Source organism: Paramormyrops kingsleyae, chromosome 7 (genome assembly GCF_048594095.1).
Source record: "Paramormyrops kingsleyae isolate MSU_618 chromosome 7, PKINGS_0.4, whole genome shotgun sequence".
NCBI lineage: Eukaryota > Metazoa > Chordata > Actinopteri > Osteoglossiformes > Mormyridae > Paramormyrops > Paramormyrops kingsleyae.
In genome coordinates this window covers 13,159,838-13,176,235 of record NC_132803.1, presented here as the reverse complement: position 1 = coordinate 13,176,235, position 16,398 = coordinate 13,159,838, and the positions used below count along the sequence as shown (strand labels likewise).

General features: G+C 50.0%; 1 protein-coding gene across 1 annotated transcript; it reads left to right on the top strand.

The window, feature by feature from the left end:
• The first annotated feature begins 2,912 nt into the window (after window positions 1–2,912).
• naa25 (N-alpha-acetyltransferase 25, NatB auxiliary subunit) lies at window positions 2,913–16,313 on the top strand. Its single transcript, XM_023808616.2, has 24 exons — window positions 2,913–3,015; window positions 5,312–5,397; window positions 5,499–5,637; window positions 5,753–5,871; window positions 5,957–6,031; window positions 6,218–6,325; window positions 6,732–6,810; window positions 7,024–7,135; window positions 7,435–7,524; window positions 7,886–8,058; window positions 8,150–8,262; window positions 8,453–8,660; window positions 8,772–8,861; window positions 9,019–9,199; window positions 10,826–10,925; window positions 11,041–11,192; window positions 11,306–11,431; window positions 11,589–11,832; window positions 12,788–12,911; window positions 13,008–13,073; window positions 13,473–13,570; window positions 13,721–13,831; window positions 14,018–14,164; window positions 14,386–16,313. The coding sequence occupies exons 1-24, from the start codon at window positions 2,913–2,915 to the stop codon at window positions 14,503–14,505; spliced, it is 2,964 nt and encodes a 987-aa protein (XP_023664384.1). The 3' UTR covers window positions 14,506–16,313.
• Window positions 16,314–16,398: the final 85 nt, after the last annotated feature.

The window sequence follows — 16,398 nt, the reverse complement described above, 5'->3', positions numbered from 1 at the left end:
GATCCACAGATGAATCAGAGAAGACTTACAGATATAACAGCATCGTCGTGCATTTTCATATCTGTCACCAAAAGCGACTCTAGGCTTTTCTCCCAGAGGGCGGAAAGTGGGAGCCCCTAATCAGTTATTCATCCGGATAAATACATTTATTAAGAAATGTAAATACATTCACAATAAATTATCATTACAAATTGATATGACTAACACAAGCCACATTTTCAAATATATCTTTACAATATCATTTCAATTGAACTTAATTTTTAAATATTAACCAGTGGGGGTAGTAATTGCACACCCAGTTTGTCAGTGTAACATGAGAAGTTTTCCTTAATCATGAACAGTTCAGAACCAATAGATAGCACAGCATTTATTTAACGATTAACATCAAGATTGATGAAACATCAAAATGAAGAATTGAATAAACGTAAATATTTTCAAAATAATTCCTATTTATTGTTATTTCTGTTCTATACATAGAAAAACTGGTCTCCTGAGATCATTTCTTCCTTGAAATTATGATTTAATTAACTGACTAGCAACTTAAGCAGCTCGAAAAACCACTTATATACACACCGATCGGCCGACCACTGACAGGTGTAGCGAATAACATTGATTTTCTTGTTACAATGGCACCTGTCAAAGGTGCCATTATATATTAGGCAAAGGAAAAGTCAGTTCTTGAAGTTGATGTGTTGGAAGCAGAAAAAATGGGCAAACATTAGGATCTGAGTGACTTTGACAAGGGCCAAACTATGATGGCTAAATGACTTGGTAAAGGCATTTACAAAATAGCAGGACTTGTGAGGTTAGTACCTGCCAAAGCAGGCGCGGATTCAGAGGGGGTGCACCTGCCGCACGCCCCCCCCTATTTTTCCATGAACAACAATTTTTGTTGCCTAGAGATTCGCGCCTACAGCACTCGCTCTAGTGGTTGCGCCCCCCCTTTCCAAAAATGATGGTGTGTATGGGGCTGTGTAGCCGCAAACCAGTGTCTAGGCCCATGCTGACCAATATCCACACCTGAAAGCACCTACAATGGGCACATGAGCATCAGAACTGGACCATGGAGCAAAGGAAGAAGGTGGCCTGGTTTGATGAGTCACGTTTTTGGTTACGTCATTTGGAGGACCAGGTGTGTGTGTGTGTCATTTACCTGGGGGAGAGATGGCACCAAGTACAAGCCAGTGGAGGCAGTGTGATGCTCTGGGCAATGTTCTGCTGGGAAACCTTGGGTTCTGGCATTCATGTGGATGTTACTTTCATACAATACATGGACAAAAGTATTGTGACACATGGCCATCGCACTCACATGACATCCCATTCTAAATCCATAGGCATCAATATGGATTTCGTCCCCCCTTTGCAGCCGTAAAAGCTGTCACTCTTCTGGGAAGGCTTTCCAGTGGATGTTGGAATGTGTCTGTGGGAAGTCTTGCCCATTCACCCAGAAGAAAATTTGTGAGGCAGTGATGCGAAAGTCTGACTCACAATCTTAACTCTAGTTCATCCTAAAGGGATTCGATGGGGTTGAAGTCAGGGCTCTGTGCGGGCCAGTCAAGTTCTTCCGCACCAAACTCACACAACCATGTCTTTATCAACCTTCCTTTGTGCACTGGTGCGCAGTCATGTTGGAACTGAAAAGGGCCTTCCCCAAACTGTTCCCACAAATCTGGAAATATGGAATTGTTCAAAATGACATTATATGCTGCAGCATTAAGAGTTCCTTTCATTGGAACTAAAAAGCTAAGCCCAACCCCTGAAAAACAACCCCACACTGTAATCCCCCCTCCAACAAACTTTACACTTGGCACAATGCAGTCAGGCGGGTAACATTCTCCCGGCAATCGCCAAACCCAGACTCGTCCATCAGACTGCCAGACAGAGAAGTGTGATTTGTCACTTAACAGAACATGTTTCTACTGCTCAACGCACATTTAAAAATCAAACCACATGGCGGCCCTTTCCAGACCAATGGCCTCTCCCCATTTTAGATTCATGGCCCATGTGATGGTGTTTGCGGCCCATCAGTGGGCTGTGGCCCAGTGGCTGGGAAACCCTGCTCTGCGACTTTCAGTTTCCCGGCGACACCGAAAAAAATTGTTCAGGAATGGTTTGAGGACCATGAAAGAGTTTAAGATGATGACTTGGCCTTCAAATTCCCCAGATGTCAATCCAATCGACCATCTGTGGGATGTTCTGGACAATCAAGTCTGATCCAGGGAGGCTCCACCTCACAACTTACAGGACTTCTGGTAACATCTTGGTGCCAGATACCACAGGAGACCATCAGAGGTCATGTGGAGTCCATGCTTTGATGGGTCAGAGCTGTTATAGCAGCACAAGGGGGACGTACACAATATTAAGCAGGTGGTTCACATGTTATGGCTATTGGTATATTAATTCGGTGTAATCAAAAATACAGTCATGTGTCTATCAAGTGGCAACATTGGTACTTACTATTTGTACCATTTCTCATAAATTTCACAGCACCTCTTCACATCTCAGTGTGAAGACCTCAGTCTACTGAACCTCCGAGATCACTCATAATCATAACGTTCATTCACTGAGTAGGTACCATGCAGGTAGTCTTATTATTATTATTATTATTAATAATAATAATAATAATAATAATAATAATAATAATAATCGCATATTCCTAATTATTACGTGATCTGACAGTTTAGTAGTTTAGCTAAACAAAAACACTAGTGTAAAAGCAGGGATAATTATGGACACAGTGTATTGCATCATGATTTTATTTACGGAAATAACGATGTATTGCAGTATGTGCCGTCTTGTTTACAGGCTTCCAACTAGACACAACATTCAAGAAACCACGGACTCGGGTTTAAGGGACGCGGTGTTTCGGATTCTATCGGCAGCTCTTCGGCTCTTTAACGATCCGGGGCTGGATGGGTCCGCGCATGCGCAGAGAGCAAATCCCAGTTTCCCCCAACATGGCGGCGAGGGGCCATGTGCAAGACCCGAACGACAGGAGGCTCAGGCCCATTTACGGTAACGGTCCGCCGCCGGCAGCGAGGTAGAGGAATTGTGGAAGGGTTTATGCGCTTCAGTGGCAGGGAAGCTTTTAAAATAGCGAGCGCTGAAAGCAGGAGAAGATAATGCAGGGAAGGGCGCAGGGGGGGCGGGCCTCTGGCATCAGCCTCGGACTCAGCCGGTTGGCGTTGCCGGGTGACAGCGCGCCTTCGCCGGGATTGCGGGATGGTGGTGCAGGCGGTCCGGTGATCCGGCCGGCGGGCAGGTGGATTTACCCCCCTCTGTTCAGAAGGAGGACAAGTATAATCACAGGGGGATGCCGTGCTGCTGCTGCTGCTGCAGATCGGGGAGCTCACGCACCTGCTGACCCCCCTGCGGATCTTAATGCCTCATCTTATCCAGTAAGAGCATCGGCGCTGTAGCGGCTCGTCACGGTGCTCGGACACGGTTAGTGACGCGGCGGGGTGACACACTCCGAGTGGGTAATCGATTAACAAGGACCGTCAAGGCCAGTGGTACTATGCCCCCCACCGCTATCGGCCCACTGGGGGTGCCGGACCTCGGCTTCCTCGGCGCTGCTGGAACACAGCCCCGTGCTCGGATCTCTCCGGCCGTCCGCTGGAGCTCCTCGCTTCCTCTTTAATAACATACTCTCCGTTTTCCACCGGAATTGTGCATTAAACACTGTTTGTGTTTTCCTTTCTATAACTTTTATTTCATTGCAGCAAAGGCAGCCCCTCAGCCAAGCCGTTTGTCGTCCGCGGCTGTCTGATGTGATGAAATGTGACTTATCTCTTTATTGTAACGATCCGCCGCGTCCCTTTGCTGGCTCCTACACGTGTCACCTTCTTTGAGCTTATCAGCAGCCTGTCACTCTAAATATGTATTTATGGCGCAAAGCCGAACGTCTTAACCCAGGCTGACACGTCCGTCCTTGTGTATTTAGATGAACTCTCTAAGTACTGGAGGGTTTCTTGTTAAATAGTGGGGTCGCGAGCTACCCCTGATCCAGTGTATGATGTCATTTATTGAGCTGCGAGTTGTAGCGTCATTTAAAGTGGCAGTAGGGTGAGGAGCATTAGCTGCATGGGGAGCTGGTTTCCTCTCAGGTGCCAGCTGTTGTGTCCTTATGGAGCACTCATCCCTTTGCAAATTTTGTCGAAGTGTGTTAATTTTCTTGTATGGTGTCACAACCTGTTTGACGTTGTATGTGTGCTGCACAGTGATGCAGTAAAGCGATGCAGTAATATTGTTTCAGGGTTATGTCTGTGTTCCTCCTGCAGTTTTGTAGATTCAGGATGCCAGCGGGCTGAGGTCGTCTAGCACAGTTAAATTTGGAAGCCAGCTGTCACCAGGGATGACCTTCGCCCTTCTTCTGCTCTTAGTTGCTCTGAAATCTTGACAGCAGACGTGGTTTTCAAAGGTGCAGTAATGGGTGTTAGGGTCAGACCCCTCAGCAGTGCTGGCAGACATGTTCTGGTGCTGGAGTGCACTGCGTTTTGCGGACCCCGCCTCTGTCTGCTCTCTCACACCCCCACTCGGAGCGTTTTCACATTTTGATTCTTCCACTGGTGCTGAAGATGAAGTCTCATTGCGAGCACTTGCCCCGGAGTGGGGGTTAGGATCATGGTAGGGATTTGCTAGCTGAGAGTCTCGGTTCTGTGCTGTGAAATTAGTGCAGGATGAGAGAAAAGTTTTGTGGGCAGTGGTGGCTTAATGGTTAGGGAAGCGCACTTGTAATTGAAAGATCTCTGGTTCGAATCCCCGACCAGCAAGGCACCACTGAGGTACCCTGGGTGAAGTACCGCCCCCAAGCACTGCTCCCCGGGCTCTGAATTAGCTGCCCCCTGCTATGTCACGATGTCACATATGGGTTAAATGCAGAGGACACATTTTGTTGTTGTACACAGTGTGCTGTGGTGTGTCAACAATGACCACTGATCACCAAATTCTAAATTCTAAAAGTTGCTTTTAAATGTCAGTGGCTAAATGTTATTGAGATGTTTTAAGGTATGCACAACATAACATTGTAACATTCAGTAACCCATAAGCAGCTCAGTGCTTCGATTGAGTTAATGCTGCTCATCAGTCGTTTGTACGCACGATCGACCGTCCGCCTACTGTGTCGTGAGTGATGTCACTTCCTGTTGGAGATGTGGTGTTAGGGAATGTCACTCCCTTGCAGAAGGCATACTTTGTTTCGGTTCTGTAGGTGACCTTTGAGGCAGTTGATATGTTCTTCCCTAAACGGATGCGTCCGACGATCACGGTTGCTAATGTAAGGCTGGCTCTAACGACCCCCCCCCTTCCCCAGATTACCTGGACAATGGCAATAACAAGATGGCAATCCAGCAGGCAGACAAACTGCTGAAGAAACACAAGGACCTTCACTGCGCCAAGGTTGGTGGCTCGTGGTTGGCCCGTGCGCCCTGACTTTCGGCGCCGTTCCGCCCGCGAATGGGACCGTTTCGCTACTCACTGCTCCATGTGGGACCTCGCAGGTGCTGAAGGCCATCGGACTGCAGCGGACCGGAAAGCAGGACGAGGCCTTCACGCTCGCCCAGGAGGTGGCCACGTTGGAACCCACGGACGACAACTCTCTGCAGGCCCTCACCATCCTCTACAGAGAGATGCACCGGCGTGAGTCTCCGCCCGTCCGCCGAGTTCTACCAGGGTGGTCGTCATTAATCTCGTTAAGGGTAGTGGCTGGAGATGGTGTTATGCTGAACCCCCCCCCCCCCCTACACATATACAGCGGAGCTGGTGACGAAGCTGTATGAAGCGGCGGTCCGGAAGGTACCCAGCAGCGAGGAGTACCACTCTCACCTTTTCATGGCCTACGCTCGTGTCAGCGAGTACAAGAAGATGCAGCAGGTGCCCGATTTCTCACACGCCTGTCTGTCAGAGCTGCTCTGTTTTGTGGACGCGGGGAATGACCTGCGTGTTTGTGTCTCGACAGGCTGGAATGGCGCTTTACAAGATAGTTCCCAAGAACCCCTATTATTTCTGGTCTGTGATGAGTTTGGTCATGCAGGTAGGCTGGAGTTAGACCACAAACGGATCAATTAATGAAAATGAGTAACCTTGAAGCTGTGTACGTCGGCAGTGGGTGGAACTGTAAGCTCATGCCAGACATTGGCCATAAGCTGCCGGCTGATGGAGCACGTCGCCATGGTGATGGAGCGTTGTGTGTGTTTGTGTGTCTGCGCACGTACTGCAGGCCATATCAGCGCAGGACAAGAAGCTGTCCCAGACCATGTTCTTGCCCCTGGCGGAGCGCATGGTGGAGAAGATGGTGAAGGAGGAGAAGATTGAGGCAGAAGCAGAGGTGAGGGGAATAGACAGGCAAACACTCACACACACACACACACACACACACACACACGTTGGCGTACCTGTCTAAATGGGCACCTTCCATTCATTTCTATGGGAAAAACCCTAATCCTAATCACAACAGCCTTGCCCGCTACCCAGACCTAAACTTAACCAAAAATAATCAAACAAAATACAAGACTTTTGTCTTTTACTTTTTTGATTGCATTCACAGATTTTTATAAAATTGCGGTCATCCCAATGGGGACCTGAAAAATGTCCCCAAAAGTAAGGAAGTTTCAGGATTTAGCACATTACGGGGACAACAGTGATCTATGCAGTCCCACACACACACACAGACACACACACACACACACACACACACACACACAAACGTGACCCTCTGCCTTTCTGCCCCACAGGTCCAGCTCTACTTCATGATCCTGGAGCGTCTAGGGAAGTATGTGGAGGCACTCGAGGTCGTACGCGGGCAGCTGGGAGGTGAGCGTGTGGGCCAGGCTGTAGGGGGCGCTCTTTAAAGCCCTCTTTGGTTGCAGGCTCGTCTCAGCACTGTTCCACTATTTTTAGATGAGTGTGTATAATAATCTGGTAGTGCCGTGTGGAATCAGTGGGAGTCGTGACTTGAAGCTGCCTTAAAAAGGTCTCATTCACTGCTGCCCGTCCCCATGATCCCTGATCCCACCCCCTCCACAGAAAAGCTGACCAGTGAGCTGCAGAGCCGGGAGAACAAGTGCATGGCCCTCTATAAGCAGCTGAAGCGCTGGCCCGAGTGCAACGCCCTCTCCTACAAACTGCTGCTCAAGAAGTGAGAACGCGGCTGCACGTTCCGCCAGGCTGGCACCCGGGATGGGAGGAAAAGGTGGACCGACTGTGGGTCCCTGAGGACCGGGTTGGGAAACACAGCCTGCGTTCCTCCAGTCCTCGGGGACCCACAGTCGCTCCACCTTTTTGCTCCCTCCGAGCTTCCTGCCAGACAGTCTTCTACATTCTTCTATCTGTGGCCCCCCCGAGGACCGGATTAGGAAACACAGCTCTATGGCATCTGGGAGATCCATTCCTGGTAACTGACCCTCTGCTTGTCCCCCCCCCCCCCCCCCCCCCCAGCCCAGACGACTGGCAGTTCTACATGTCCTACTTCGACTCCCTCTTCCACCTCATTGACCAGGCCTGGGAGCCGCCGGCGGAGGGAGAGCAGTGAGTTGTGGGAATCTCAAGTCTTTGCCATGTCCTCATCATACTGCAGGCCCAGCAGGGATGAGTGTTGTAGCTCACATGGTTAATTTAAACTGGGCCCTCCTCCTCTGAAGGACTCAGCTGAAGGACCGTTAATGCCTCCCTAGTGTGTTGCCGTAGCGACTGAGCATTTGGAAGCTGGGAGCAGCTAAACCATCCAGTGGAGTGCCTATTTCCGATGGATTGAATCTTTCCACAGTTTCCCGCTCCTGTTCCTCATTCGCATTCTGTTATCCTCTCCTGCGCCCATTTTAACCCTTCTCTCATCGCTATGGTGCCTGACCTTTGACCTCTGTCCCTCTGGCCCCACCCCTGCTCTCAGCTGCATGGAGGGAGAGGTACAGAGCTCCGTGGCGCAGGCCATCGCTTTTGTGGAGGAGCGGTTGGCGGGGGAGGAGGCAAAGGAGACGAGGCCGCTGCGTGGGCCTTACCTGGCCCGCCTTGAGCTGATTCGCCGGCTGAGGGGGCGGGGCTGCCCCGAGGAGCAGCAGCTAGGTGGGTTTCGTTCCCCCGCCACTGTCCTGGCTGCCGGAGCGTATCCAACATGTCTCCAGCTCGCTGATCTGCTCCGTCACGTTGCCCACAGGTGAGCCCATGGATCTGATGTTCCAGTACTTCCTGAAGTTTGGTGACAAGCCCTGCTGCATCACGGACCTGAAGATCTACCTGGACCTCCAGACCGTGGACCAGCACGCACAGGTGGGCTGGGTCTCCTGAACAATCTCCGGTGGTCATAACACAGTTAAAATATTTAGCCTAGATTCTTGGGCAGGAGTGTTTGATCACCCCCTCGACTCCCCTCCCATGCCCGGTTCGTGTCACTGCTCCTCTTACCTGTAATTTACTGGTTTCTTATTGGCTCTTTGTCACTTTTTGATCCCTCCCCTAGTTCATCAATAGATTGATGGAGACTGTGCCCCTAGCTGAACCCCAGGAGGATGGGGTGGCCCTCCCAGGGGACACTCGGGCACTGCAGAGGCACCTGTCTGTGGCCCAGCTCAGCCGCTCCCTGGGTCTTCAGCACGCCCTGGACCCCCCGGGCAAATTGGACCTGATCCGACAGCTCAAAATCCATTACCGCCACGGCCTGCAGTTTGGTAAGAAGCGCACCTGCGTGTGCCTGAGCTTGGTGTAGCGCGATGACCTGGACTACGTGTTTGGCATTATCATTGAAGCTAATCCATACTGTGTCACCTCCACGTTGCCAGGCAAGTCCTGCCTGAAGACGGAGCTGCAGTTCTCTGACATGTACTGCCTCATGGCCGCCCATATCTACGTCGACCTGTGGGCTGAAACCGGTAACTCATTTAGTTTGCTGACTCAGACCACATGAAACATGTGCTAATTCTGTAAGGTTGTAGAATGTTTTTACACATAGCTGTGAAAGTGAAGCCATCAGAATATTTATGAATGGGAGATGTGACCTCACTCCATCTGGTTTCCCCCACTCTGCAGGAGATGAGGGCATGCTCTGGCAGTGTCTGGGCCTTCTGGAGGAGGGCCTGACCCACAGCCCCTCGAATGCCCAGTTTAAACTGCTGCTAATCCATCTGTTCTGTCGCATGGGGGCATTTGAACCCGTCGTGGACCTGTACTCAAGCCTGGATGCCAAGCATGTGCAGCACGACACCATTGGGTGAGTTGTGGTGGTCCGGTAGCAGTGGGGAAGAGATGCCTGCTGATTGCTTACTGCTGGCAGCGTTAGCCGTCCGTTAGCGTTAGCCGTCCGTTAGCGTTAGCCGTCCGTTAGCGTTAGCCGTCCGTTAGCGTTAGCCATCCGTTAGCGGTCCGTTAGCGTTAGCTGGCCAAGGAGATGGGCTCTCGAGTTGGCGACTCTTACTGGAGCTGCACTCAAGTCGCATATAAATAGAATTCCAACTGCACTCGCAACTTGTTCCTTAATGACTTCTGACGACTCAAATTCCTGGATAAAGACTCCTGAACATTAAGAGTCTCTCATAATTTGATGTGAAGACCCTCCCTGACCTTTTAACCAGTCCCTCCAAGATTTAGCTATTCTGCGATCACAAAAATTAACACAAAATATGCATGCTCCATGATATTTGCAAGAGGTTGCAATTTTTTCAAATTTACTGCAGCTTTCCTTGCACTGGTGTATGTTTTTGCTGGGCTGCATTGTAGAGAAGATGAGCGCAGCGAATGTATCTCACATAGAGAACAGATGAACATAGTCTACATAAAAAAACAATGGGCACATTGGAAATTAAACTATACATTTTTCTGTCAATGCATTTGGCTGCGCCAGAGGTTGGAATAACTTACAACAGCATTTCAGTGGATGTTAACCAGCCATTAATACGGCCACCGCACTATGGCTCGGGGGCAAATAAGGTGAACAGGCGAGAGCTGGTAAAGATACGACGTACCACTGTACATATGCTGTACACATAATCTAACACTCGAACCTGTACCGTAATCAATCTAATAGATCACTGGCATTGGTTATATCTATTGCTGAATGTTGGCTGCTCAAGTTGAAATGATTCCTGATTAAGAACTCCCAGACTTGCTATTTTGCCAGATTATGAAAATTTTCCTCAAAGAAAGAACGTGGAACTCTGCAAGCATCACAGATTTTCAGAAAAGCATTAATGCATCTGCAGTCTGGAAAACAACAAAGCACTTAAGTCAGCGGTGGCCAATCTTATCCACAAAGGGCCGGTGTGTGTGTGCAGGTTTTTGGGATAACCTGCAGGTCAGCTGTTCAAACCCAGGTGTGAGGACTCTTCAGCCAATCAGTCCTCTAATTAGTAGTCTAATTAGGGAGTTGCAGCGAAAACCCGCGTACACACCGGCCCTTTGCAGATACGATTGGCCACCCCTGACTTAAGGGGACATGCACTCGTTTTTGTTTAATGTTTCCATACTTCAGATGGAGACTCTCACAGACCCGTATGCAGATCATTAATGGAAAAATAGACGTTTTTCCTTAAACCTATAGTATTTTTTTCTTCATTTTGAATTTGGGCATTGTGCATGAATGGAATTGTAACAGGTTCTTACACTATGAAGCCTTATTAATTATTGTTCTGGATACAATTCAGAAGAAGAAAATGATCTTGGAATACATATTAATTTGGATGCAGAAACTTGAGACGTCACTCAGACGCAACCCTGAGAGACTTCCGACTTGACTCAGTCTTGCATTCTGTGACTCATGAACATCTCTGGCCGGCCGTTAGCCTGTTGTTAGCAATAGCCTGATGTTTTCCAGCTACTAACTTCCGCATCTTCTTTCCAGATTCCTGCTGACCCGCTATGCAGAGTCTCTGGGCCAGTTTGCTGCTGCTTCCCAGTCATGTAATTTCTCTCTCAGGTTTTTCCACTCAAACCAGAAAGATGTGAGTCCTGCGGATGCTCGTCCGAGTCTTTTTTTCGAGTGATGGCTTCCGTTGGTGTGTCCATTTGGTGTGTTCACACACTCTTCCCCTCTTTTTTTTTTTTTTTACCCTCCAGACCTCAGAATATATCATTCAAGCTTATAAGTATGGTGCATTTGAGAAAATCCCTGAGTTCATTGCCTTCCGCTCGCGTCTGAATCGCTCGCTGCACTTCGCCCAGGTGCGCACGGAGAGAATGTTGCTGGACCTCTTCCTGGAGGCTGACCTGTGAGTACTTGTCTATGCAGGCCGTGTCTCTGCGGGGGTGGGTGCAGCACCCAATCAGACGAGACTTCCTCTTGCACAATGCCTGATTTGGGTCCCTATGCCTCCTTGCCCAGATCATCCAGCCTTGAGGACAATGTGAAGTCCATGGGCCTGTGTCCTGAGGAGGATGACATCCCCTGGACGGACATGCGGGACAACCGTGACCTCACCGTGCTCACCAGCTGGGACCCTGCCAAGTGGTAGGGGCTCCCCTTTGAATCTGAGTCTTGGTTTTTGCGTCTCTTATAATGTATGTGGCTGCCTGTGATTTTGTTCAGCTTCTGATGTATGTCTAGACTTGTTCCTGCTCCTATGTGATGCCTCTGCCTGCCCCCCCCCCCCCCCCCGGTCCCTCAGGCAGCTGTCAGAGGAGCAGCGCTCCCTCTCGCTGCAGGAGGAGGTGCTGTGGCTCCGAATCCGCTTCCTCACCCTGCGGCTGGCAGGCTCCCTGGCCTCGCTCAGCCACACGCCTGCGCCTCGCAATGCAGAAAGAGCAGCGGAGAACGGCGTGGCGGCCAAACCGGACACCCTGCGCCCCCTGCTGGACCAGCTGAATGCGACGCTACAGAGCAGTGCCCAGTTTGTAGAAAGGGGAGTTCAGGTACCAGGACACAATCTGTCCATTTCTGTTCCGCAAAATGTCATGAAGCCGCCGGCGATGGAGGGACATAAATCGATGTACAGTGCTAGTCAAAAGTTTGGACACACCTATCCATAGAAAGATTTATTTGTGCTATTCTCTACATTTTAGAATGAAGACATCAAAACTACAAAATAGCATACAGCACTGGAAAAATTAAGATACTACTCCTAGGTTCAAAATTTCTGAGACAGCAGCACACAACACTAAGGTGAAGCAGGAGACACTGAGAATGACCAAAAACTAGCCAGTTAAAGGGCGGAAGCGGCTTTCTAATGCTAGAGACGACCATTAACAGTTTCTCATGAATCAGAGGATGACATCGAGTGACACGCACCGCAAGGACAGTTCATACCAGACTCCTAGAAGCAGGACTGATGTCCCATAAAGCAGGGAAGAACCAGGCTGCAATTTGAAGGGGGAAAAAAAAGTATTTATAGCTACACACCCAAAAATTGAGAAATGACTGGAACAAAAAGTGTGCTGTGGTCTCTCATTTTTTTCCAGAGCTGTTTATGGAATTATGCACTGACCAAAAAAGTATTTCAAAAAGTAATTTGTTTGGCGGTGAGGCAGCTCTGTGGGTTGGGACTCAGGAGGTTGTTGGATCAAATCCCTGGGTTGGCAGAATGATGCCACCATTGGACCCTTGAGCAAGACCCTTAACCCCAATTGCTCCAGGGACTGGCTGACCCCACTGTCACTGTTCTAGTTGAGTCATTGGCCACTTTTCCTTCACTCTCTTGTCAACCCCCCCCCCCAAAAAAACAAAAAAAACATTTCTGCTGTGTTTAGGTCAGGTAACTAGGTCACATGATGCGACACAATCGCCCTCCTTTGTGGGCAGCTTGGCGTGTCCAAATTTTGACTGTTGCTGTATATATTAATGGCCACCTTGGTGTTGTGTCCCTCACAGTACCCCTTCCTGGGCCCCCCCCCAACGCGCCTGGCCCCTGCCCTGGCCAGCAGGAGCTGTCACTGTCAGGCTGCGGCCTTCCAGCTGGCCTCCCACATGCAGGAGCTGGACGCTGCCGGCGTGGGTGAGTGGCCGGTCTGTGACGGCCATGTGAATCCGCTGTACTCACCGCCCACCCCGTGCGCATCTCACACCCCCGTTTCTTCTCCCCCCTTCTCAGATGACACAGCGGAGGTCCAAACTCAAATAGACAACAGCTTCAAGTCTCTACTAGTACAGCTACACGGTATGTTGGTTACTAGACTTGAATAAACCATCAGTGTAGCAAAACAACAGGACTGGACTGGACCGGACCAGGAAATGGCATATGGGATCATAGTTAAGATCATCTTCATTTTAACCCGCTGACATGCCTGATCTTGCTTGTGTAGTGCTGAGCGGCTTCCCTGTGGGGGTGTACTCGTGCGGGTAGTCAGCACTGTCATTGGGCATCAGGCTAAGATATTTCCCAAATGCAAGTGTTCGTTTCCTGTGAAACAAAACCCAGCAGCAAATGGTCAGTGCTCTGACAGGGCGCTGCAATTCACGAATAGTCCACTAGGGGGGGGGGGGGTATCGTCATCTCGATTCTCTAGGAGATTAAGCTGCCTCGTGTCTCTCTGTGCACCCTGCTCCATTCCTGTAGATATATTTAATACATGCAGAGGAGATCTTCTGGAGGTGAAAGATGGCCACTGCAGAACCCAGGCGTCGTTATTAGAGAACCTGGTCTTCTTGGTCGAGGTAAGGCATCTCCCCAGAATACTTGCACATTTTTCTGCCGGCTTATCATCGCAGGGCGGTGACTTTGCTGGTTTATCCCGCGGTGAGCCTGTGTTCCCACGGTCCGCTCAACACTGACTGTGCCTCAACCCCCCCACCCCCCCACCGCAGACCGTTTGCGTGGTGCACTGGGTGTCGGGGTACTGTGCCAGTGTGCTCCGCCCGCTCAAGGCCAGCCTGCAGAAGAGGAAGAAGAAGAAAAAGGAGACCTGCTCTGCTACGGTAATGCTGGGGGGGGGGGCACTCCATGAGCCCCTGTTTTTGCTGAGCCGTGCCCGTTAGGGGCGACTGGGCAGTTTGGCCATACAGCTAGAAGGCTGCCCCTAACCCAGTGTCCCTGACTGTCTTGTTACCGTGTAACTGATGTGTGACTTGCCTTTGACCCGCCTGCCTCACTGCCGCCCCCAGCTGGTGGTATTCAGCGGCTTCCAGGAGTACACAGCGGGACTGCAGGCTCTCATCGGGGAGGTCCTGGACCTCATCAAGGGACAGGAAGTTGCCCTGGCAGCCTTGAAGCTGGGGGAGCTCAGCCTGGATGGCAGGACAGCGGCTGAGGTGGGGAGGGGCGCTCCGAGAGGAGGGCGTGCCAGTCTGTGTGTGTGGGGGGGCCTGCAATTTAACCTAATGGCCTTGTGTGTGAGTGGCTTTGGCTGCACAAAGACTGGGTTACTGTCATCTTCCATTGTACCGTTACTTGTTACTGTGTGTCGTTTTCAAAACGCTGTCTAGAAATGCGGATGTCACCCCTGACCCGGTCGGGCCTGCTTCCTTTCCAGGAAGAGGCCTACATCCGGGGGGGCATGGAGAAGGTTCAGAGCAGCTACCAGCGCTCGCTGCAGGAGGTCGGGGAGCTGCTGAAGAAGAGGATGGACACGATGAAGGGCCTGAAGATCTGAGCTGGCGTCGGAATCCCCGGTCCTGAGCCTCGGCCCCTCCCAGGCTGCCATTCTCACTTTAAGCCCCCCCCCCCCCCCCCCCCAAGTGATCGGTTCTAGTTACAAGCCACTGCACTGTCGTTTAATTCCCCCTCATTCGGTCCTCCTTCATCCCCCCCCCCCGGCTCGTCATGCGCACAAACACCAGTTCACGCTGTCATAGTTTAATTTCAGCCAGAAATCAGGCAAAAAGTATTTGAACATATTTCAATAGAGAATAGAGAAAAACTACTTTATTGTACATAGTCTGCTACAGAGACAACAGTAAGTACCTATGACTCCTTAATGAAACTAAAAATAACAATGAAATCATGTTTATTTTTTCCCCCTTTTTTGTTGGTGTTGGTTCCTCCTGGCCCATTTCCGCCATGTGTTGTAGTAAATGTGTACTGTCCTCCTCCGCCCACCTGTAGCCCTTACAAGAATAGCACAAGGGATTATGGGTATCGCTGGACATAACTGAGGGTGGGGAAAGGTCAGAGCCCCCGCAAGAGCGAGCTGCAGCCCCCGCATGCAGGGCAGCGAGCAGAAGACAATGAGGATCATTCTGGAGTAACTGGGGGCAGTCCGGATGGTCCCGTGCTAACCTGTCCTTTCTGTTCGGACCCCAGCTTGGCAGCGTGTCTCCCTGTTTGTGTGTTGCATATTTGGTTTTCAAAGTGAATGTTTTGTCTCTATGGGGGAGAATAACGTTGTGTACTTTGTGATTGTTTTTTTGCTAGAAACGGATCTCGTGGGATTTTTTTTCCCCATGTTTTCTGGAACTTTCCTTCCTCTGCTCCTCCCCTTGGTCATGCTTTAGTTGGGAAGTGCATTGCTGATTTTTCGTTCCCGGTCTTCTCTCAGTCTATTTTAACGAGACAGGAGAGCAGCTCTACAAGGCTCCAGGTTTCCTGGGTGCATTTTCTGCAGCAGGGATGTAACAGAGCTTTTAGGGAGGTCCAGCCTTCCTGTGTCATGTGATAACATGTCACATGATAGGGTGGCATTTCCTAACCTTGTCAGCGGCCACAGAGGTTGTGCGGGTTGATCATAAGGGGGACCGCTTCAGTTTCACTCAAAGCATGATGAAAATCCTTACATAGTAAACCTCCCCTCCAGTGTCCTTCCTGTTTCTGCATAATACATATAAATGGACGAAGTAAACTATAGCTTTGAATTTCAGGTGCTTTCTGCATTCAGAACACGGTTAAGGTTCCGTCTGCCGTACTAGAACTGAAATAATTTCTGATCTGGTGTCTAATTTAACGACATGTATCTTTCTGCGGTTCACCAGAAATGTTGTAGGAACCCCGCCAGCCTCATAAAATGCAGGGTAGTGGATACCCATCAGAGTCAGCCTCCTCCCCAGTTGCCGGGACATCCCCCCCACCTCTTTGTGTCCTAATCTGCGTTCCTCCTTTGGAACATTTTGTTAATTTATACTTAATTTTTTGATGGTAGGATTAGTTCTTTTTTTATTTAAATGTCGGCGAGGAGTGAATCGCAAAATAGTCAGGGGCGGTTACCACGGACACGGCAGCCTGCAGCGCCCTCTCGCCGCAGAGCTGGGCTCCGACGGGATCAGCGAGCCCAGACGACCAGAACTCGCGCCCTGGCAAAACTCACGGGCACAGAAAGGAACTCTCATACACCGAAAGCGGTGGAACATCAGTCACATGGCATCTGCTCTGAGTAACATTTTCCTTTTTGTTAGAAAAATGAAAACAAAAACAAGAACACTGGAATGTCAAAAGGAGTTTTTTAAATAAAGTTTAAAATGTGCTTAATGTTGACTAGGGTTTGTTAATGTTTGGGAAAGTTGTTTTTTTTTTATGCGCCTTGTTTGTAGTATGGCAGGTGGCAGCCAGATAA

Bases quoted from the DNA above. Each gene is read 5' to 3' on its own strand.
- naa25 (XM_023808616.2), top strand. From the start codon at position 2,913: ATGGGTCCGCGCATGCGCAGAGAGCAAATCCCAGTTTCCCCCAACATG. The intron at 5,872-5,956 runs GTGCCCGATTTC...GTGTCTCGACAG, and splicing joins AGTACAAGAAGATGCAGCAG to GCTGGAATGGCGCTTTACAA. The intron at 11,833-12,787 runs GTACCAGGACAC...TGTCCCTCACAG, and splicing joins TTGTAGAAAGGGGAGTTCAG to TACCCCTTCCTGGGCCCCCC.